The 23,007-nt window shown below is 47.9% G+C and overlaps 2 protein-coding genes across 6 annotated transcripts in view; one reads left to right on the top strand and one right to left on the bottom strand.

Moving 5' to 3' along the window:
• Positions 1 to 19,333, top strand: part of ncoa3 (nuclear receptor coactivator 3) — a 45,600-nt gene extending 26,267 nt beyond the window's left edge. For 2 of the 5 annotated variants that reach the window (XM_058078908.1, XM_058078899.1), the window contains 22 exons: positions 5,088 to 5,156; positions 7,506 to 7,610; positions 7,816 to 7,976; positions 9,496 to 9,596; positions 9,710 to 9,884; positions 10,004 to 10,183; positions 10,286 to 10,372; positions 10,504 to 10,647; positions 10,816 to 10,963; positions 11,052 to 11,602; positions 11,687 to 12,654; positions 12,733 to 12,853; positions 14,361 to 14,597; positions 14,711 to 14,917; positions 15,235 to 15,352; positions 15,563 to 15,728; positions 15,862 to 16,212; positions 16,291 to 16,470; positions 16,563 to 16,821; positions 16,934 to 17,126; positions 17,520 to 17,766; positions 17,841 to 19,333. In XM_058078908.1, the coding sequence (XP_057934891.1) occupies positions 7,525 to 7,610; positions 7,816 to 7,976; positions 9,496 to 9,596; positions 9,710 to 9,884; positions 10,004 to 10,183; positions 10,286 to 10,372; positions 10,504 to 10,647; positions 10,816 to 10,963; positions 11,052 to 11,602; positions 11,687 to 12,654; positions 12,733 to 12,853; positions 14,361 to 14,597; positions 14,711 to 14,917; positions 15,235 to 15,352; positions 15,563 to 15,728; positions 15,862 to 16,212; positions 16,291 to 16,470; positions 16,563 to 16,821; positions 16,934 to 17,126; positions 17,520 to 17,766; positions 17,841 to 17,852 (4,692 nt within the window). In that variant the 5' untranslated portion in view covers positions 5,088 to 5,156; positions 7,506 to 7,524 and the 3' untranslated portion in view covers positions 17,853 to 19,333. Of the gene's footprint in view, positions 1 to 5,087; positions 5,157 to 6,144; positions 6,255 to 7,505; positions 7,611 to 7,815; positions 7,977 to 9,495; positions 9,597 to 9,709; positions 9,885 to 10,003; positions 10,184 to 10,285; positions 10,373 to 10,503; positions 10,648 to 10,815; positions 10,964 to 11,051; positions 11,603 to 11,686; positions 12,655 to 12,732; positions 12,854 to 14,360; positions 14,598 to 14,710; positions 14,918 to 15,234; positions 15,353 to 15,562; positions 15,729 to 15,861; positions 16,213 to 16,290; positions 16,471 to 16,562; positions 16,822 to 16,933; positions 17,127 to 17,519; positions 17,767 to 17,840 lie in introns of all 5 variants that reach the window. The other 3 variants (XM_058078927.1, XM_058078918.1, XM_058078933.1) reach the window with 3 other exon arrangements.
• Positions 19,334 to 21,585: 2,252 nt separating this feature from the next.
• Positions 21,586 to 22,631, bottom strand: id1 (inhibitor of DNA binding 1, HLH protein). The gene is made up of 2 exons (XM_058077369.1): positions 22,168 to 22,631; positions 21,586 to 22,068 (listed from the first exon to the last, which is right to left on the bottom strand). The coding sequence occupies exons 1-2, from the start codon at positions 22,528 to 22,530 to the stop codon at positions 22,033 to 22,035; spliced, it is 399 nt and encodes a 132-aa protein (XP_057933352.1). The 5' UTR covers positions 22,531 to 22,631; the 3' UTR covers positions 21,586 to 22,032.
• Between the last annotated feature and the right edge of the window lie 376 nt (positions 22,632 to 23,007).

Below are 23,007 nucleotides of genomic sequence, written 5' to 3'. Positions count from 1 at the left end.
GGAAGCGCTAGATTTTGTAGCTTGTGCAAAATCAGCACTTGGTATTGGATCTAATGGGTGGTGTTTCATTGTGACCACTTCAAATAGTCACAGCAATGTGATTCACTCACCTGTGCCATCATTTGATTTGCTAACCGCTAATAAAATACTTGTTTAGGAGGCACTGCTTCATCACTTTTTGGTGTTTTCCTTCACAAGTTGTTGAAGAATTAGACCATGTTGGCAGGGACGCCATGATAGATGTTTTCCTAGTAAAACGATCGCTGATTGGTTGATCGCGAACAAGAACGGGTGTGGGTAAAACGCGGATTTGTGGATTACGGACCGCGGTCTAAATAAACTATTCTGATTGGTCCATTTCAAGATTTCCAAGGATTGCTTTGCAAATTACCACCGGAATTACGCAGTCCGTGTTTTACCAACACCCAACAAGAACCGTTTTAAAAAAACTCTTGGCAGTACGGCATGCTAAAGTGCACTTGCCCGACGGGAATATTAATGATTGGATTTACTTGCCCCAATTTTGTTTTAACTTGCCCCGGGCCATCGGTACATCGTTATTGTCGAGCCCTGTATAAGCACATTTAAGCAAATGTCACATATTTGTGGCCTAAATTGAGCATAAAAGTACTGTGTTTTGTACTGTGAAGTACAATGTAAGGCTTTCAGAAAACATACTGTACTCAGCGATTCAAAGACTGTCTTATTTATGTCCTATACTCTACCAGTCAACACTATAGTATATGTCTTTTCTCTCATGATGTCTGATACAAGTTATTTCATGTTGGAGGGGGTTGTAATGTTAAAAAATGTTTTCGGCCAATCAGTAATGTTGAATTTGGATTTGTAGTTGATGTAGAGCAGGGGTGCTCATTAAGTCGATCGCGAGCTACCGGTCGATCGCGGAGGTGGTACTGGTCGATCGCTGGTCGATCGCGGCGTGACATTAAAAAAATATCATCCCAGCATCAATGCCGTCACTTGATTGACATACAGGGCAGCCATTCAGATGACAACTGAATGTTGCCCTTCGGGCGACCAATCAAATCAAACAACGTCTCTAAGTGCAGCAGAACTTACGATGTCAGCCTATCATCCATCCCCGTTACTTGATTGACATACAGGACAACCAGTCAGATGACAACTGAATTTTGACCTTTAGGTCACCGCTCATGCGTAAACAACGATGCAAAGTGCTAAGCTAGTCGGCGAATTGCGAGATTTTAAAGCCCTCGCTAAAGTTTATGGTCACTAAAATGAGTGAAGGAGCTGGACCAAGTAAAAAGGCAAAAACTGGACCAAGTAAAAAGGCAAAAAACATATCACTTCCATACGGATATGGAATATTATACGGATATTATGATACAGATATTATCCATGACTGATAAACATTTGGAAGTGTGCTTGAGGCTGGCTATCAGCAGCTACTGTCCGGACTATGCATCCCTGGCTGGTTCAATTCAGTGCAAGTCATCAAAGTAAACTCAGGTAATTACAAAAAATGTTAATAGTTAATTATGTGTGTTTTGCAATATTGGCTCATTTGGTTATGTAAGGTACATCAACATACATTGTACGTACAAATAATCCTCAATACATTTGAAAATAAATAGATGTTTTGCATTTTTGTAGTGGGTAGATCATTTTGACTCGGTCATTTTAAAAGTAGCTCGCATGCTGAAAAATTGTGAGCACCCCTGATGTACAGTGAAGAGGAATCACTCATTTCCATCAGCAACACTGTCCTATTCATCAGAGGTTTTCCTTCTGGGCTTCAGCTAAGATGTATCCTGGAGGCTGTGGAGGCAGGCTGGATAGGAGGTGAGGAAGTTGTTGGAAGAAAAAGAAAGTCTTTCTGTATTTCCTTTATTGCACTTGATGGCCTGCGCTCACATGGAGCAGTACAATCTCTTTTCCTACCTTGTTGACGGCCAGATCAGTGGTTACCACAAGGCGACGTCTACAACACACTTAACTTGTCTCTAAATCCTCTTTTGGTGCTGCTTTTTTCTTCTTTTGCCGTGTTCATGTGCACGCACCCCAGTTTGTTTTGGGTGGGTCCGTGTTTATTGTTGGCCTACTAGTCATTGTCTCAGAGAGCTCAAGTTTCAGGCTTTTATTTCTGCTGAGCAGGAATGTCCTCTTCACTATTCTGGTCCTGGCTGCGTGACACTGCTGCTGTTCTGAGCTTTCGGGGCTGCTCACACAAATACAAATAAAAGTGGCTCGTTTACTCGTCATTGTTGGGAGTCAAAACACAAACAACTCAAAACTTTTGTCAGAGTTAACATTTTTGAATGCCACCGTTGTTGTTCCCATACGAGCACGCAAAGATGGTTGCTCGTGTCGCTCAAAATAATGTGCTTGATAAAAGGGAAGTCTTTAAGCGCGTCGCTCACTGAAAAACACCAAGCTGAGTATTAAAATGAAAACTGACAATAACCAGTTGGGGCAAGTTGGCACCTGACACAGGTACAACATGCTAATTACAGCGTCTTAAGGTGCTTTTGCACGACAATGAAAAATCTAAACATCCATTGCACAAGATTATTCACCAGTAAAAGTAGCCACATGAAAAGCGGTGCGTGACATATGCTTCTTAAAAACGGGCAACACGCGTTTATGCTGAGTTGCTGTGAGTCACCCAAAAAGGAATACATTGTCATGAATGCTAAACATTTTCTGTCCTGGTGAGAGTTGAAGGAGTGTAAGCTATTCACAACCAACAATGCATATAGTAGACCAGGGGTGGGCAAACTTTTTGACTCGCGGGCCGCATTGATATAACAATTTTTTGGGGGGGGGGCAGACTATATATTTTACACGTAACAGTCCACCTGGTATTATTGTATCTGTAAAATTGTCATGCAATCTGCTATTATTATTTATTATTTTATATTTATATTTAAATATTTTAAAAATAATAAAATATTATAATAATTAAAATAAAATTAAAATAATAATTATTATATTATTATTATGTAAAATATGCAAATATAACAATAGTATTATATATAATTAATATAATAATTAGCATTAATATAATAAATATAATAATCATAATAGTTATAATAATAATATAATAATTATTATTTTAATTTTTATTATTATTATGTGCTTGTGTCCCTTTTTTCAGGAGCACTTTGTAAACAACAGACCATGTCAAACAACGAAATTGATACAACCATCAAAAGGTTGGCTCAGGCCATGATGCCAGGTTGTATGTTGAGTTTAAATTAAATACTTTTGAAAGATTGGGCGGGCCGTATTCAAACACTTGGCGGGCCGGATGTGGCCCCCGGGCCGTAGTTTGCCCACCCCTGTAGTAGACAAATACCTCTCCTTTTCTCTATTTTTGTCTTGCACCCTCAGTGGAAGCTCCAATAATGATTAGCAATATATATATTATATACTAATCATACTGTATATAAACAAAAACGATTGACGACAAACACAATTTTTGAATTTGACCACATTTTGGGGCAAAGGTTCGCCTTCATGGTTACACCAAAACCTGGAGTCGAAACCATCAGGTGTTCAGCCATCACCAAAATATGAACTCTGTGAAAAGAGAGTGCCATTGTGATGGAAGTAGCTGCTCACGCTAGCACGCTAGCTGCAGGTTAACTAGCACATGATTAGTTTGGGACGGCGTACACCAGCGCCATGGCAGCAGGAGGTGATGTGACGTCAAGTTGAGCAGAAGGCAGAGCAGAAGGAGCAGAAGGAGCAGGGAGCCGCGGTTGCGAGGCTTAAGAGACGGGGAAATCCAGACATCGGGGTTGACTGCTAACATTAGTTGCCTACTCCGCTCCAGCCGACCAACTTGCCAATATACGGGGTCATCGGTTATCGAAATCAACACAAAACATTGCCTCTTCAGTTCGCCTGGCGTTTATGAACTTTGGAAACCTAGCATCTAGATCTCAATTAAGTTTCTTTTTTCCCTCCCCCATTTTCACACTCTTCTTTATCTACCAAGTCTGCATTGACTCCTCCCCCTGCCCTTACTCTACCAGTTGATGCTGCGGTCACATAACAAAGGACATCAGCATCATTTGACATCGTCTCAGCAACCTTCAGAGGCCGTCCAATCCGGGTAGCAGTGAAATTCGGGAGTTGAGTTTTTCCAGTTGACAAAAAGAGAAGCCTTTTGTCTGGCTGTTGAATTATTCAGCCGCGGCGTGAGCACAGCAGAGCGCCACCATCATGAGCGATGTGATCAGTGGTCCGCCTCGAAGCGACAGTCATGTGACGGTTAGAAAACTTTTATTACGCGCGTGCTTGTGTTTATGGCCGTGACTGAGATGCGGTGGTGGCGATACGCTTGATTTATGGTTTATAGTTTTCAGCTCCACCATCAGCTGAACGGTTCTTTGGATACAAGAATTTGCCTCGGCTCGTTGGTTGGCGGCAGGGTGCTGGCGTGAGTGTGATCCTGAAGGCAAGTCCTCGTAGTATTTGGGTCAGGGTTGGGACAAATCCCTTGATACCGGCGTGTGGCTTGAAATATAGTGCAAATGACTTTCTTAAAATGGGATAACTGCACACGGACATTCGGGAGCGGCCTGACAATGTCTCGTTTGTGTCTTGATGGGTTAGAACCACGACAGGTCAGTCAAGGTGTGTTTTTCCCACAAAGCCAGTAATTCTGGATGGGACGGTAGGGGGTGGTGTGGCAGGTGTGAAGAAAACATTTCATGACGTTATGTATTTAATTCGGACTTTTCCTACACTGTATGAGTACATTACCCCGGTTGGCAAGTATTTGTGCTTACTAAGCTTCTCGTGGTCAAAGCATGAGTCTAAACCAGAGTGACTTGTCAGAAGCAGCCTGATAAAAACAGTATGCAAATAGTGTGGATGAAATGGCAGCGGGCACACTTCCAGGAAAGGGAAGTGATGACGCAGTGGAACAAGCAGAGCAACGACCAAAACAGGATGCAACTTAATGTGGCTTTCTTGCTGAATTTTAGAAATCATTTATTCCCGTGCATTTCTGTGAAGCCGTTTGCAATGTTGCAGTAGGGACAACCTGTCAATCACGGTGAGATGTTTAGCCTTCATGATTTGGTTTGCTTTTTTAGGAGATGACGGCACACTGACGTCGCCCGGGGAACCTGGATGGCGCTGAGCTGGGGATTCTACACACCGAGGTGAGCATGCAGTATATCACAGAAGTCGGTACGCCCCTCACATATCACCTTCTCACACACAAACTACGATAGATGTACAACTTAAATACAACTTGGATCTGTAGGTGGACATCTCAGAAAGTCTGAGTACTGTCGTCCTCATACATATTTAACCTATTTAAGCAAAATCCTATTTATTTGCCTGAATTGATATCCAGTCCGGCTTGCAGTGCCGCTCACGCGGACCCCAGCAGGCACAGCGGCGAGCTCCTGCTCTGCCCTTGGAAACCCACAGCTGGACCACAGAGTGCTCCGGCGTCTGCGGTGTTGCAAACAAAAGTTAGACCGACAAGAAAGTCCTTTTTTAGTGTACATGTATACTGTGATGTACTGTACACTGACTACTCTAAAATATGGATATCCATATTTCCTGTCCCTTGAGAAGATGTACTGCCATGAACCTGGTTTCTGAAAGGTGAGGTCTGTAGAGACACACATTCATACCACTGTCCGGGCCTGGTACAATTTATTAATTATTGGATACCTGGCTGATTTTCAAACCATCTCATAAGATGAAAACGTGACGAGTTCTCATTCGGGGAAAATATGTAATCACAAAATAATTGAAAATGACCCTGATGATGTTGATGGCGTCAGTATTTTGCCATGTGGACGCTTGTCTGTGTTCCTTACCCCCGCCTCCAAGCAGGCAGGAAAGTTCACTCTGTCCGTAGGTTTCAGCACCTGGGTGCATTTGGTCCATAGAACAACGGCACGAGCAGAGTGAGCCCTTTTGTCAGCCATACACTGGCTGGAGGCGGGGCTGCTAGCATCCACACAGGCTACAAGAGAGAGCAACATGGTAGAAATTATTAGACACCCCCTCTAATTTCCATATTTCCGCGTTAAAACGCGTAGAAACCTGTTCCCCACAACCATAATAGAAAAGGCCACATTCCCAAAGGCTCCCATCCGCACTCCAGCCAGCTCTGCTCTTTCTCTGTCTCAGGATGTGATGACGTCTGAGTTTTGATGTCATCTTTCTCCACCGCCGCAGAGGTGAGCCGCAGGACAGGAAGGAAGGAAGTAAAGAAAAGAAAGAAGGGACCACAGCCCGAGGCAGGGACTTCTAGCTGGAGCAGGACAGACGATTGAATGTGGTGGAGTGGTGAAAGCTAGACGGACCAGCAGATTTATAGCATGGAGTGCGACTGTGAGACGGAACACCGTTCCACCACACAGCACCGGCAATAGTTGTGTATATTGATGGTGGGTGGGGGGGGGGCATAGCTGCATGTCCTAGCCTGAAACTGTGGCGCTGGAGTTTGCATAATTGCTCTCATCCGTTCTACACTTTTCAACCCAGGAATGAGCTCACTCTTTTGTGCTGAAAGACTGCTTGTTCCCGTGCGTTTTCCCCCACACAGACACTCTGTCTAGGACGGCGTGCTAGCGTAGCAGAGGGCTCCAATGCGGGAATAGGAATGAGGAATGACTTCACACGCTGGCTAACAAGGTTTCCTTCGACGTGAACCGAGATGAGGTCAGACTCGGAGCGAGCTGTGGAAGAGAACGAAGTGCAGCGTCACCAGCGCAGTAGTTGCGTCCCAACTAACCGAGGCAGGGGGAGAAGGGGGCGGGGGGGTTGTCTGAGGTTGGTATGCAAGGAAAGAGCAGTTAAAACCTTCTGGAGGGAAGAGCGGATGTAGCCTAGCGGAGAAAGCCCAGTAAATAGAATGCATACAGGAGTGCCTGAAATACTAAACTAGCAGTTTCCCTTTTCTTTTTCTGCTCATGCAGTCCGACGGCGAAGCGTTGCGCCGACTCCGGCATTCGCCTCGCGCACAGTGCGCTGCAGCATGCCTAAGCATGTACATACGTGCGCTAAAAAGTATATATACAGTACGTATGTGTCGCCGCTGCCGGCACACTGAAGAGGTACCATTCTAGCGGCCGAGCTGGCTGAACGCAGGATGACCCGTCTCCCCCGAGGCTTCAAATCACCACATCATCATCAGTCGCTCCTCACAGTGGAGCAGATGAGATTTCATTCCCATCAAGCACCAAGGCTGCTTTGCTAACTGGATAGTCTTCCCTCATAAATCAGAGTGGAAGCCATCGCGTTTATAAGCCCAGCTGCTTAGCGACTTGCTTCATTTCCTTTTTTTTTTTTAACTTCAACTTGACACCCGGCGTTCAACGTCGGCCTGAGGTTTGACATATTTTTCTGACATCAGAGGACACTTATCCTTTGATCACATTGTATGCTAGCATGTGCACATAAAACCACACTCCCGGCTCATTCCGTCTGATTTATTGCACTCTTTGTTTGCCGGTGGACGTGCTTAATATGTGGCTGTAAATTTCCAGGCGCTGATATGCTCTGACGATGAGCGGCATCGGAGACAACTCATTGGAGCCGCTGTGCTCGGACCGGAAACGTAAACTGTCCACCTGCGACACACCAGGCATAGGGTGAGTGCTGTTATGTTGAAATATCGAATATTTGACCGTTAAATGTGATTTCGTTGACTCAGTCGGCGCACGCCGTGCTGCTGCTTCAGGTATTCGTGTGTTTGTGCTGCCTTGCAACTATGTCAAGTAACGGAACAGCGTACCGTGCATACTGAGGGGCGAGGTTGTCTTGGCAACATGTCTAATCCCTATGGCGCCCTGGCAGGTGTGACAAGCGTCGACGGGAACAGGAGACCAAGTACATCGAGGAGCTGGCTGAGCTCATCTCCGCCAACCTGTCTAACATTGATAGCTTCAACGTGAAGCCTGACAAATGTGCAATCCTCAAGGAGACCGTGCGGCAGATCAGACAAATCAAAGAGCAAGGTACAAGCTCCGCCGTCCCACACCCACACACCATGAGCGCCGAATGCTGCGCGTGTCCTCTTTACTTGTATTCGGGGAATGGAGAGCGAATATGGTCTGGCGACATCGAGTGCCCGTCTGCGGAGCAGATGATGCTGGTGATGAAGTGGTGCTTTTGGTTTGCGGCCAGGCCTCGGATCGACGGCCAGTTTGGCCGTGTCGTGGAGGGTAAATGAACACGAGTAATGGAGACCGATCCTTGGTGGTCATGGCTCAAGGCCGCCAGCGACACTACAGATCTATTAGTCCAGGGGTGGGCAAACTACGGCCCGGGGGCCACATCCGGCCCGCCAAGTGTTTGAATACGGCCCGCCCAATCTTTCAAAAGTATTTAATTTAAAGTCAACATACAACCTGGCATCATGGCCTGAGCCAACCTTTTGATGGTTGTATCAATTTCGTTGTTTGACATGGTCTGTTGTTTACAAAGTGCTCCTGAAAAAAGAGACACAAGCACATAATAATAATAAAAATTAAAATAATAATTATTATATTATTATTATAACTATTATCATTATTATATTTATTATATTAATGCTAATTATTATATTAATTATATATAATAAAATTGTTATATTTGCATATTTTACATAATAATAATATAATAATTATTATTTTAATTTTATTTTAATTATTATAATATTTTATTATTTTAAAAATATTTAAATATAAATATAAAATAATAAATAATAATAGCAGATTGCATGACAATTTTACAGATACAATAATACCAGGTGGACTGTTACGTGTAAAATATATAGTCTGCCCCCCCCCGGAAATTTTGTTATATCAATGCGGCCCGCGAGTCAAAAAGTTTGCCCACCCCTGTATTAGTCCCAAAGCCTTCTTCCCATTGGAGACTAATGACCATCGGAACAATCTTATCTCTCAGCCATTTTGTGACTCTTCTACTGCTTTACCGTGATTGAATATGCAAATGAGGGCATTCTCCTGGCATGTATTAGCCTGATTGAGATGACACCTTTGCGTTTAAGTGGGCATGGCAGAGCAAGATACACCTCAAGCTGGCTTCACGGTCTTATGTCCAGCATCACGGGACCGCCAGGTTGCCATCGACGGAACGAAGGCCGCCTTTCTAAATGTCAACACATCTTCTCCTCCTTATGTACACATACTTTGAGTAGTGCAGTGGCATGGCAGATGGATGTGATTGGTCTCTGCGAGCGTGCTGTAGTCCAACCTGTTATGCTAGCGTGAGTTATCTGTAAAAGGACATGAATTCCAAGGTTACTATATTGTATGGCGTACTTGGCACTCCAGAGATAGCCCTGCTATATTGAGGGCTGTATAAGAAAGACTCAGACACATGCTGAATTTAAAAATAGAAAGGCATGTCAAGCCTGCATACGTGACTGGTGCTGCCACCTGGTGATGTGGAAAAGTCATTACATGCAATGGTTCCAAAAAGCCCAATGCTAGGGGGATTATCCTTCATCTTTGCTGTGCGTCGTTTTCTCAGGTAAAAATCCTTGCAATGCTGATGATGTCCAGAAGGCGGATGTGTCCTCCACTGGTCAAGGGGTCATTGACAAGGACCACCTGGGACCACTGCTTCTACAGGTGAGCATGTACTTTCTCACCCGGGCCACAAAGCCAACACAGCGTGCCTCGCCGTCCTCACAAGGCTTGCGGTTGACAAACGCCTCCACTCTTTCTCTCCTGGCTCCTTGCAGGCTCTGGATGGGTTTCTGTTTGTGGTGAACAGAGACGGCAGCATCGTGTTTGTGTCGGACAATGTGACGCAATACCTGCAGTACAAACAAGAGGAGCTGATCAACACCAGCGTGTACAACATCATCCATGACGACGACCGGGAGGAGTTCCACAAAAACTTACCCAAATCAAGTGGTGAGACAAGATACACAAACACCAGTATAATGTAGTAGTAGAAATACTCACAGAACACAGGCACAATATGTTGTAGTCATTTTTGGCAGTAACTTTTCTTTTGTGTCCAACCCTTGTAGTACCAAACGGGGCATCATGGGCGGGAGAGGCACCCAGACAAAAGAGCCACACATTCAACTGTCGCATGTTGGTGAACTTGGTCCACGGGTTGTCAGAAGAGAGGACCGGCGGTCAGCGCTATGAGACAATGCAGTGTTTTGCGCTCACCCAGCCCCGGGCCATGATGGAGGAGGGGGAAGGTATCCTTGGTCTCCTATAATAAACATATAATGCTAATATAATTCCAGTCAGTCAATGGAATATGACATTGAACAATTGTACTGTACCATGTCCCGATTCAGATCTCCAGTCGTGTATGATCTGCGTGGCGCGACGCATCACAGCGGTCGAGAGGACAGAGCGGTTTAGCACTCGCCATGAACTGTCTGGTAAGCGTCGACAGCAACGATTGGAGGATACGATGTGGTCATGTGACCACGCATTTCTACCTCCATATATTCTTACGTTTCATATACGTATATTCCACCTTGTCACCCTGCGTTCAATTCCTCCACTGCAGGTAAACTTATTGAAATTGAGCAGCAGAGCACTCTTCACACCACTATGCGTCCTGGGTGGGAGGACTTGGTGAGACGCTGCATGCAGATGTTCCTCAATCGAAGCGAAGGACAACCATGGTCTTACAAACGCCACTATCAAGATGGTTTGTATTTTGGAGGTTGCCAGTCAAGCACTGTGAAACTTTATGTTGTAGTTTATGTCTGGATATTATTATTATTATTATTATTATTATAAATGATCTCTCTGGACTACAATTTGTTCAATTAGAAAAGACCTTCTGCGGACCAACGTTCTCATTTCTGCTCAACAGCTGTCCACCACGGTCACGCAGAGACTCCACTGTACCGATTCTCACTCTCTGATGGCACCCCTGTCACGGCCCAGACCAGGAGCGACCTCTGCAGGAATCCCACCACCAACGAGCCCCACTCTTTTCTATCCACCCACTTGCTTCAGAGGTGAGAATTTAACCTTCGTTTAAAATGAATGTGATTTTGATGATACAGCACCATTGCCTCGCCGTCACTTAAATGGATATATTTTTAGGGAGCAGAATGGCTATCGAGGAAACCAGGTGGGAGGCATGAGGCCCCAAGCCATGGGGGTGAACAACCCCAGCCAACAGATGGGCATGGCCTATGGAATGGCTGACCAGGGAAACTCGGCCCAAAGAGGAGTGCCTCCTTACTCTGGGGGCAACCGCATGAATCAGATGAATCCCATGCATCAGATGAATCCCATGCATCAGATGAACAACATGGGCCCCATGAATTCCATGCATTCTATCAACTCGCTGAACCAAATGGGGCAGATGAATCAGATGGGACACCATGGCATGCATCAGCATCAGCACCAGCATCAGCAGCAGCATCAGCACCAACACCAGCATCAGCAGCAGCATCAGCATCAACACCAGCATCAACACCAGCAGATGGGTCAGTTCCATGGAGGTGGACCTGGATGTGGAGGATATGGGATGAGAATGACCAGTCCCCCACAGGCCAGCCCAGGGATTAATGCCCCCACACACAATGTCATGGGTTCGCCTCGAGTCAGGGGAAGTCCCAAGATGGGTGCCAGCCCCTTCTCTCCTGGAGGTATGGACCACGTGTCTCTAGATCTTTCAGCTTCATCACGATCAAGAACAAGATCTTAATTTCTCCTTGTGGCTTCACTTTTAGGGATGAACTCTCCCATGAGCTCCGGTCACCCGGGGAACTCGGGAAGTGGGACCACCACCTACTCCAGCAGCTCACTGAATGCTCTCCAAGCCATCAGCGAGGGTGTGGGCAACCCGTTGCCCTCCCCTCTTACCTCCCCCACCACACACAAGCCTGACAGCTCACCAGGTATCAATTCCACCAACCAGGCAGCCGCTGGGCCGTGCAAGCCCAGCCTCCCACCTCACTGCGACTCCAAGAGTCCGGGCAGCTCCATGGGGCCACCGGGGGACCAACAGTCTCAGCAGCACTCCCACACGCCCACCGGCGACTGCCCCCCCGACAAGCCAGACAGCCAGGCTGGCAGAGAGACGGGACCAAATATGGGAGAGTTAAATCGACGGGTACCTGACAAAAGCCACAAGAAGCTTTTGCAGCTCCTTACTTCTCCGACAGATGATCTGGCACCTCCTAACCACCCACCAAGCTCCATGCCGATGGATGGAAAAGAAGGAACAACGGGTGTCACCAGTCCGTCCTCCTCCAGCGGCGTGTCTTCCTCTACAGGCGGGGGCCATGGCGCGGTGTCCTCCTCGGGCAATGCGGGCCACTTTACAAGTCAGTCACTCCAAGAGAAGCACAAGATCCTCCACAAGCTCCTAAAAAATGGGAACACTCCAGACGAGGTGGCTCGCATCACAGCCGAGGCCACTGGGAAGAGTAGCTTAGATTCCGGCATGTCCGAGGTCGGAACGGCATCCGTGGGGGGAGGTAGAGGATCAGATCCAAAGCAGGAGCAGCACAGCCCCAAGAAGGAGAAACCCCATGCACTGCTTCACTACCTCCTCAATAAGGATGACACAAAAGAGGGTGTAGATATCAAACCAAAACTGGAAGAGCTCGAGGGGAGAGGAGCTCAAGGGGCAGGAGTCTCCAGCTCCGAGTCCCACAGCATGGACAGCAAAGTCAAGCTGGAGCCGTCTGATGAGGTAACAGTTGGACCCCACACGGGCGTCCTCGGCTTCGGTAATACGTTTCATCAAAAACGTGATTTGTGATTGTTCCAGACCGAGACCCTGGAGACCATCCTAGGAACCAGGAGTGTCTCGGCATTCTATCCGGAGCCCGATTCCAGGTCAGGGAAAGATGCGGGAAACAAACCTGGAAATCTGCCTGACGGTTTGCTTGGTAAGCAGTCAGATTAGATATTAATATAGCATTATTGTTTTATTTTACTATTGACATTTCCAGCCACGGTTTCCAGTGTCGGGACCGCTAACCCTTCTGTCGGGACCGCTAACCCTTCTGTCGGGACCGCTAACCCTTCTGTCGGGACCGCTAACCCTTCTGTCGGGACCGCTAACCCTTCTGTCGGGACCGCTAACCCTTCTGTCGGGACCGCTAACCCTTCTGTCGGGACCGCTAACCCTTCTGTCGGGACCGCTAACCCTTCTGTCGGGACCGCTAACCCTTCTGTCTGGACCGCTAACCCTTCTGTCTGGACGCTAACCCTTCTGTCGGGACCGCTAACCCTTCTGTCGGGACGCTAACCCTTCTGTCTGGACGCTAACCCTTCTGTCTGGACGCTAACCCTTCTGTCTGGACCGCTAACCCTTCTGTCTGGACGCTAACCCTTCTGTCTGGACGCTAACCCTTCTGTCTGGACGCTAACCCTTCTGTCTGGACGCTAACCCTTCTGTCGGGACCGCTAACCCTTCTGTCGGGACCGCTAACCCTTCTGTCGGGACCGCTAACCCTTCTGTCGGGACCGCTAACCCTTCTGTCGGGACCGCTAACCCTTCTGTCTGACCGCTAACCCTTCTGTCGGGACCGCTAACCCTTCTGTCGGGACCGCTAACCCTTCTGTCGGGACCGCTAACCCTTCTGTCGGGACCGCTAACCCTTCTGTCGGGACCGCTAACCCTTCTGTCGGGACCGCTAACCCTTCTGTCGGGACCGCTAACCCTTCTGTCGGGACCGCTAACCCTTCTGTCTGGACCGCTAACCCTTCTGTCTGGACGCTAACCCTTCTGTCTGGACCGCTAACCCTTCTGTCTGGACCGCTAACCCTTCTGTCTGGACCGCTAACCCTTCTGTCTGACCGCTAACCCTTCTGTCTGACCGCTAACCCTTCTGTCTGACCGCTAACCCTTCTGTCGGGACCGCTAACCCTTCTGTCTGGACGCTAAACCTTCTGTCGGGACCGCTAAACCTTCTGTCGGGACCGCTAAACCTTCTGTCTGGACCGCTAACCCTTCTGTCGGGACCGCTAACCCTTCTGTCGGGACCGCTAACCCTTCTGTCGGGACCGCTAACCCTTCTGTCGGGACCGCTAACCCTTCTGTCGGGACCGCTAACCCTTCTGTCTGGACGCTAACCCTTCTGTCTGGACGCTAACCCTTCTGTCGGGACCGCTAACCCTTCTGTCGGGACCGCTAACCCTTCTGTCGGGACCGCTAACCCTTCTGTCGGGACCGCTAACCCTTCTGTCGGGACCGCTAACCCTTCTGTCGGGACCGCTAACCCTTCTGTCGGGACCGCTAACCCTTCTGTCGGGACCGCTAACCCTTCTGTCTGGACCGCTAACCCTTCTGTCGGGACCGCTAACCCTTCTGTCGGGACCGCTAACCCTTCTGTCGGGACCGCTAACCCTTCTGTCTGGACGCTAACCCTTCTGCTGTTTTTGTGTCTTAAGATGGAGAAAAGTGTGCCATGGCCCCAGGTCAGCAGGGGCCCTACAAAAGAGCCTTGTCCATGGATGCCAAGTCGATGGGTGGGGAAGTGGGAGTTGGAGGGGGCTTGGCCGGAAGAAGGAATGTCCCCTGTCCCACACTCATAAAACAAGAGAACATGGACGCTCCGATCCGACCTGGGGGTGTTCCCAATGGCTTTCCAGGAGGCCCGGGAGTGTGCCCGCCACGAGGCAATCCAAGTAAAAAATCAAATTCTTAAAACCAATTAGAATCTAGTCCACCAACCAGAACCAGAACCAGTATCTGTCAGGCCGCTAAGCTTTGCTGTCCATGACCCCCTTGTGTTGAACAGGAGGCATGGGTAGAGGGATGGGAATGCCACAGCGCCCTCCAATGGCGGGGCCGGGAGATTGGGGGATGGTGAGATCCAACGCCCACCCCATGACTGGACCAGGTCACCCCGGTCGCTCCGGCCCAATGGGCGGACCCATGATCAACCGCTCCAACAGTGTGCCGGGAAACACCAGGTCCATCCTGCAGCAACAACTCATGGATATGGGTATGCCTTCTGTCCTTACTTGGATGTGGAAGGTGCTCCAATATACGGCACCGTGTGTGTGTACACTACTTTTGGCGACTGGAGTAGATGGTAGCATTGTCTAAACAGTCATCTCCATGGCAACAGATGTGTCTGAATGACATGTCTGCAACATCCTTTGGTGAAAATAGCAACCACTAGCAGTCACATGATGTGCAGACGGCCCCTTTTAAGTCAACGTTTATTGTAATATAGAAGTTTTAAATGGCTACTATTTCTTTTTAACATGGCCTGTGGATCATTTGGATTGTTTGGACCCCCCACTATTCCCTCTGTAGGTACCAATGATGGCAATATGGGCATGAGTCCATTTGGCGGGCACGGCCCACCACCACACTCCCCTTCTTGGCCGGACTCCGCCATCGGGATGGAACGACCGCAGACCAACGCCAATAGGTAAATGCACGGCTTTGCTCTGCTGGCCGGGGAACGGGTGTCGTTCATCGTGTTTGGCGCCTCACATTTTAGTCCTGACCAGACTTCGTTATAACAATCAGAGATAATGCATCAGGAGCACGTCACAGCGTGTGTTTCCGTGCACGGCCATTGGCAGGAAGGTCCTGCCAAACCGATGACTTCATACCTTCTGTTATCTTTTGTGATTAGGGAACAGTTTGGCAACCCGCTGGACGACCTCCTCGTTGCGAGCAGCGAGGGACCGAGTGATGAGCGGGTGCTTCTGGATCAGCTGGACTCTCTACTCAACACCGCTGACATTATTGCGCTGCAGGAAATAGACCGAGCTCTTGGCATCCCTGAAATAGTGGGCCAGGTATGGGAGGGGCTAAGGATCAACTGGTTACCCGGCACACGTCCGGTCTTCTTTTGGAAACCCGCATGCTCTTTGTGGTCTTTAAACCAGCTTCACTCCGCATTCACATTCAAATCCGCTCTCTGCACTGTAGACCCAGGGACCGGACGGCCAGGATCAGGGACCGTCTCAGTGTGCCCCATCAGAGCCTTTCTCACGACCGGACTCAACCATCGGCAATGAGCAAAAGCCCATGTATGGCCAGGGGTACCCCGGGCCACCCGGACCGCCCTCGATGGGCATGCAGCCTGCTTACGGTGGCAATGCGGTACCGGGCCAGTCTCCAGCAGGATTCAACCCCATGATGAATCAGATGGGCCAGACGGGAGGCTTCCCGGGCATGGGGGGCATGGGAAATCCCCGTGCCAACATGATGAGACCCCGCATGATGACGGCCACCAAGCCCCTCAGACTGCAGCTCCAGCAGAGGCTTCAAGGACAACAGGTGGGGGGTTGATGTGGTGGTACATACATAAAGTACTACATACAGTACTCAAGTACTGTTGTTTTCCTTGTCTGGCAGTTTATGAACCAGACCCGCCAAGGAATGAAGATGGACGCCACCCCTGGAGGAAACCCTGCCATGCGTGCCGGCATGCGGCCTGGCATGCAGCCGGGCATGCAGCCTGGCATCCAACCCGGCATGCAGGCTGGCATCCAACCCGGCATGCAGCACGGAATGCAGTCCGGGATGAGTGGTCAGGTACGTCGTCGCCCATCCATCACATTTCAAGCGCTGCGTCCATTTTCGTCCATCCGGAGTCAGTGTTTTTGTTTTTCGCTTGTTTGCGTTAGCCGGGTTTCCTGAATGCTCAGATGATGGCCCAGCGCAGCAGGGAAATGATGACCATGCAGATGAGGAAGCAGCGGATGCTGATGCTGATGCAGCAGCAGCAGCAGCAGCCGCAGCAACAGCAGGCGCAGGCACAGGCGGCAGCAGCAGGATTCAGTCCCCCTCCCAATGTGACTGCCCCGGGAGGGATGGACAACGCCATGGGAGGTCCGGCCATGAGCAAACCAGGACAGCCGGGATTCAACTACGGAGGTAACTATGGTGAGTCCAGTGAATGGAGATGTTCATCACCATGCTTGTTTGTGTAGTTCTGATGAGTTAGTCGACTCGGCCCCTTTCAACTTTCAACTGATGACATTTTGTTGCATGGCAGGGATGAGCCAGCAGGGGGAGCCATCATTTCTGGCCCCGGGTAGCAGCCCACCGGGAAACATGATGGCAGCGCGGATGGGAGGTCCTTCTCAGAGCAACATGATGTCAGGAATGCAAGGAAATCCCCAGGGAGGGGCCATGTACCCATCGGGAGACATGAAGGGCTGGCCCCCGGGGGGAATGCCTCGCAAAAAGTATGCAGCCTCCAATGTCCTCCAGCAGATATTTCGACTATTTCAAATCTTACAAGTCGTAGATTTTTACATTTTTTTTAACTTTAATTTTTCAACTTTATGGCATTTTTTCTCTTAAAAGGGGGCCTATTATTATTATTATTATTATTATGCTAATTTTCTACCCTGTACATAGAGTTGTGGACTCCTATAAAGCAGATGGACAGAAAACTTTTATATTTTGCAGAATCTGCACCCATTCCTATTTTTGTTGTTTTTTGTTACTTTTCATGTTTAATTGTATTTTTACAAAGTGCTAAAAAAGAAAAAAAAATAGCTGCAGGCCACACTGTCATCACCCTGGTGTGAAGAATCTTTCTGTGCTTGGCTCAGTTCTTCTTGTCTGTCTTCCAGCTCGTATCCCCAGCAACAGTTCCCACAGCAGAGCAACCAGGGCCAGTTTGGGAACATGATGATGAACAACTCCATTGGCAGGCCCGGTGCAGTCGCTGGGGCCGGCTCGGCACAAATGGGCCAGATGCCGGGCCAGATGCAGGGGCCCATGCCGGGCCAGATGCAGGGTCAGATGCCGGGGCCCATGCAGGGTCAGATGGGCATGAACCCCATGGGAATGGGTCGCATGCCAATGGGTCCGGATCAGGTAAGACGCTGCTTCTAACGTGTCACTCTGCTCATGTCGCACAACACATCTCCTCACCTGGTTTCCCTTTGCAGAAATATTGCTGAGGACACGTGGGGCCCTTGCTAGGAGGGGCCCGAAGATGGCCCTGAAAACACACACATTCTCCAGCATCAAACATGACACCAACATAAGACAACTCACTGCTCATCCAGGAGGAAGTTTGCCCCGAGGATAGCTGTGTGCCAGGTTTTATCTCCAATTGAAGCCTTGTGTGTGTGTGTGCACGTGCGTGTGCACGTGTGTATGACTGTTGAGCAGAACGGGATGACGGTACAACTGTCTCTGGCTGCACTTTAACCTGGAGGTTTCTGTATGGGGGGGAAAAAAAAGGATTGACGCAATATTTCCTCATCTCTACAGCCTTTCTGAAATATCGATGCCTTCATAATTTTGGAGCAATAACGTGTCTGTTCGTTTCGACTGTAACTGAGCATCTCAACCTCTGTTTTAGGCAAACAAACGGTACTGCAGTATTAGATGTCTCAAACATCGTCTGTGAATACGAATTGTAAATATTCTGCAAAATATATCAAACATGATTTTAAAGGCCTATTATTGCACAGAGAGTCAGACTTGCTTGTATTTTTGTGTCCAGTAGGTCAAAGCTCATTTGGTTGGTTTGTTTTTTTTTCCACCCCCAAACCTTTCCAAATATTACAGGTCTGATGGGCTCTCCCTTCCCTTCTTTGTCGTCTCCTTTTTTTTTTTTTTTTTAAACGCTGTATTTTTGTATTCTCTGAAAATGTGTTTATTTCACGTCTTAGTGAGGCACTTTTTAAATGTGACATGGATCTGACAAACTGAAGGTTTGAGTTTTATTGGAAGGGTTTTTCTGGACTGTGGGTCACGTAAAGATATTTTATTGGGTGGCGTGCGAGAAGGGCTTTGTGTGTGCGTCTGACTTGCAGCACCACGAACACAACAACAACAACACTTGCGGTCCTCGCAGTCTTCTCCTTCCTGCTCAGTTTCCATGGAGTGTATTTTTTTAGCCATTTTCGTTTGGACTCCGATTCTACCTTTTCAACATGCGCAATCCAAAGATATTTTTCCACGCATCTTTGTATAGTTTCTAAAGGTTTCTGGTGTACATTTGATGATGTGCGTTATTTTATTCAGATGGTAAATGGGTACATATCATAGATCTGTCAGCACGTATCCATCAGGAAAAGTTTTTCAACCCAAACCAGAAGACTCCACCTCAAGACATATCAATAGCTCATCTATTTTTTTAAGAAACAGCTTCATTTTATGGCCAGATTTTGTTACCTTTTTGGGGGGGATAACTTTTTAATGTTTGAATGAAGTGCAAAGAGATGCAAGAGATCCTATAGCTGTGTTCTCTTTGAGGTATGAAAAGCTGTCATTTTACAGGATGTATATTACAGATTTTTTTCCCCAGTTGATGTTGATATTGATGTAAATACAAATTTCTATTTAAACACTCTGATTGTGGTCCTCTGATTATCAGCGGGCACATCACCTGGTATATTATGTTTACAAAATAAACAAAGAAAACCACTACGTGTCATGTTATTGGTGGGAAAATATGGAGTATAAGTGCGGTATTGTAACACACAGACCAGGTAGGAGGAACAGCCCTCTTTATTGAAGTCCACGAAGCACTCCTGTCACAGCCGGAAGAGTCAATACGTCACTTCCTGTTAGCGCTCTATTTTCCTACCCTAACCCCGGAACTCTTCTTTTAATGGCAACACATAACAAAAAGGTCATTACAGTATTTTCTGACTACACACTGAAATACCGTCGAAGTATTTATATTTTTTAAAAAAATTGGCTAGGCTGTTTGAATTGCTTCGCATTCACCATTTGGAGTGTAACATCCGGGGACTGTTGCAATACAGTCCCCGGATGTTACACACAATGTCGGTATGAGAGCAGCCGCACGTGCAAGCCAAGAGCTGAAGAAGCGAACTGAATTGAAGACGCACCTCGCACTTTGGCCAGCAGGGGGCAATGTTGCCTTTCAACGGTGCCTCGCTTTCACCTCCTTACTGCTATAGCATAAAATAGGCATTAGAGGGCGCTAGAAACAACTTAACTGCAAATATTGGAGCCTTTATGTCCATGAAAGTCAATGGCTGGTTACCAAGGTTGAAAAAAAGACATCATGTTGACCAACTACATGATACTTTCTTTTAATATTGTATTAAATAAGGGGTGTTTTTTCCGAATAAAGGATTTTGTCATTGCCATACATATACTAGAAAGTGTAAAGCGAAAGTTTAAAAGTGCATTTGAAGAAATAAGTTGTCTGTATTCCCAGAGCTGTATGTGTGCAAATGATGACGTGTGTAGCAGATCTCTATCACAAGCGTGTAGTGTGGGAATCTCTGCCAAAGAGCGCGCCTCCCTCCCTCCCTCCCGCCCGCCCTCCCCGCGTGCTGGCGTGGTTCCCGGCCCATCTGCGGCCTGGCCCGTGGATTAGTGTTTGTTAATGTTTCAATCAGCTGTGTGTTGAGGAATGTGGAGCTATTTAACCTGAACTTCCCCAGGTGTGCCGAGGCGCCGCTCTGTCTAGGCCCCGCCGCCCTCCCCTGCCCTTGGCACAAAGCTATCACACAAACACAATCACACACTGGCCACGCCGGCCTGCAGCTGTGCGCATCGCACCGCAGGGAAATGGGAAAAACATTGCACCAGGGAGACAGAATAAATCTTCCAACGAATGGCCTCCCTCGCCAGAGCCGTGTTTTAACCCCTGATTTACACCAGAACACATCCAAACGCCACTTTTAACCGACGCCTTTTCTATCTGGCTGACACTTGGTCACGTCACCCGTGCAGGAAGCCGTGATGGGTTTTTACCATTAGAACGTTTTTGGATCCCTTCTGACGCATTGAAAACAAGTAGGCCGACTATTAAAACGGTCTAAGTCGTTGGACCATTTAGGTCAAACTTTGCTTCTCTTTGGTGGACTTCAAGTGAAACATGATCCCTTAATGAGCCAAATGAGCAGGTTTACTGTCTATGAGCACCGGCTTGGGGGTTTTATGCTCTCAGATGTAACCTTGGCTGACTTCACAGCTTCTCTGGAGCGTCCAAACTTTCCAGCAATGCTCGTAAACTCTCATACATTTCTCATTTTGGGCATTCAAGACCCCAAAAAAGGATTCCATGTAGGTCAATATATGCTTAAACTTCCTGATATTTCCTTTGGGTTATAGGTGATATTAATAAGGAATACATTTTTGGACTGTACAGAGGGCCACACATTGGACACCCCTACCTTAGGAGGAGTGTACTCATAGCATGACGAAGAAGATCAACAATGAACACATCACAGCCGGTATTTATAACCATAACCACGTGTAGGGAATTATATCATGTATATCAGGCGTGTCCAAAGTGTAGCTCGGGGGCTAATTTGGGCCCCAACTCATTTTTATTGTTTTTTAGTGCAGTCTAAAAATACAATAAATTGATTAATGAGCTATAGGTGTCCGCTATAACTGGGGGTGGGGGGACCAATCAATGGTATTGATTATATTCCGATTGGTAGTCGTGTTTTATTTTTATGAACTATTTAAAGGCACTATTTAAAGTGAAAAGTAACATTTGACTTATTATCGGATCAATACCAACCTCTCACCTATAACACAAAGGTTATGTTATGTTATTTACATAACTTGGCATATATTGCCCTACAATTGAGCCCATTTAATGAACAAAATGTATGAAACATTATTTAAAATATACTTTTGAAAGCTTGGACGTAAGCGTGTATCGCAAGGATAAACACACAGAGCCTCTCGTAGTTGAAAAATAATGGTCTTGTTTTAATAAAAAAACATGTAGATTGTAAGAAAACAATATGTTCACATAATGTGGCATTGTAATATACAATACAGTTTGTCGCTCAGGAATCTGAGAAAAGTTTCTTTACAGAAATGTGGAACGATGTCTTAAACACAAGATACAAGAATGGAACGGAGTCTTGCAGGTTGTGCAGGACTGGCGTCGGTCCCCCCCACACCGGGGGCCAACCCGTCTCCGTGCGGACACCTTCCTCTGTCGGGACCCTCAGATGAACGGAGAGCCTCCGTGAGACATCCTTAATCGGACATCTTCTCCACTGAGGAATGTCCATGCGACCTTTTGGGGGGAGGGAAGTGTAAAACGTCCCAACACAGTTCAAGGTTCCTCCTGGATGGTGAGATCCCGGAAGCCTTGCGGGGTTCTTGGGGATGCTCCGCGAGCTCTTAACGGCACATGATCCTGTCATCCGAGCACCCGTTCTGAAAGGAGAAGAAGAAGATAGGCTTCCGTTAGAACATTGAGAATTTTGAAGAGGTTTTTCAGCAGCCGACCAAGACCAAGCATGAGAAGACGCTCACCTCCACTGCGATGCTGGCGAGCTCCGCGTTCAGGGTCGTGAGCGGCGTGCGCTGCACGCTGCCGACCGCCTGATGACGGCTCTTCTCCGGCTCGTCCAGCTCGACCTGCAGGTCCCAGATGTAGTCGATGACGTGCTGCAGGATCTCCACTTTGCTCGCCTTCTTGTTGGTGGGCAAGGTGGGCACCAGCTCCTTGAGTTTGCTGTAGCAGCTGTTCATGTCCTGGAGGAAGGCGCTCATCTGCTCATCCAGCAGCGGGATCTTGCATTTGGAGATGGTCAGGCTCTGCTCGGAGAGGCACCGGACCACGTCCTCGCCGCCGACTTTGCTTTTCAAGGCGCATGTAGATCCCACAACCTTCATGTTGAGATGTTCTCGGCTCGTACGTTCCAAAGTGGAAAAGGTTTCTGTTCTCGGATCTCCTCCGCGAGTCAATGTTGACAGTTCGCGACTCCCACATGGAGTGGCTTCCGGGTTTATATAGCGGCGCGGTGGTTGGGGGCGTGGTCTATCCACCGCCTTTTCGAGGAGCCCAGCCAATCGCGTGGCCGCATTTGAATGAAAGGGCTGTACCCGCTCGACAATTCCAGCCAATGATGGAGCTCGCCTGGTTATCGGGATTTACAATCTGTTTGAGGGATGGCGTTACAAATGGAAACAAATGTGTGTCTTTTATGGCTAATATGTGGGAATCCAGCTGTCCACGGCTTGGGGACCGTGCAGGTGTGGATTGCCCGTGGAGAGTCTCGGAATGAATGCTTCGTGTTAATTAGGCGCCACACATTTGCCCATTGTTGGTGGCAGTGCAGATGTGCTGCACCGAACTAGCCTATAGCTAGC

This window comes from Doryrhamphus excisus, chromosome 1 (genome assembly GCF_030265055.1).
Source record: "Doryrhamphus excisus isolate RoL2022-K1 chromosome 1, RoL_Dexc_1.0, whole genome shotgun sequence".
In the NCBI taxonomy this organism is placed as follows: domain Eukaryota; kingdom Metazoa; phylum Chordata; class Actinopteri; order Syngnathiformes; family Syngnathidae; genus Doryrhamphus; species Doryrhamphus excisus.
Note: the sequence above shows the minus strand (reverse complement) of the source record. Positions and strands in the feature narration are given on the sequence as shown.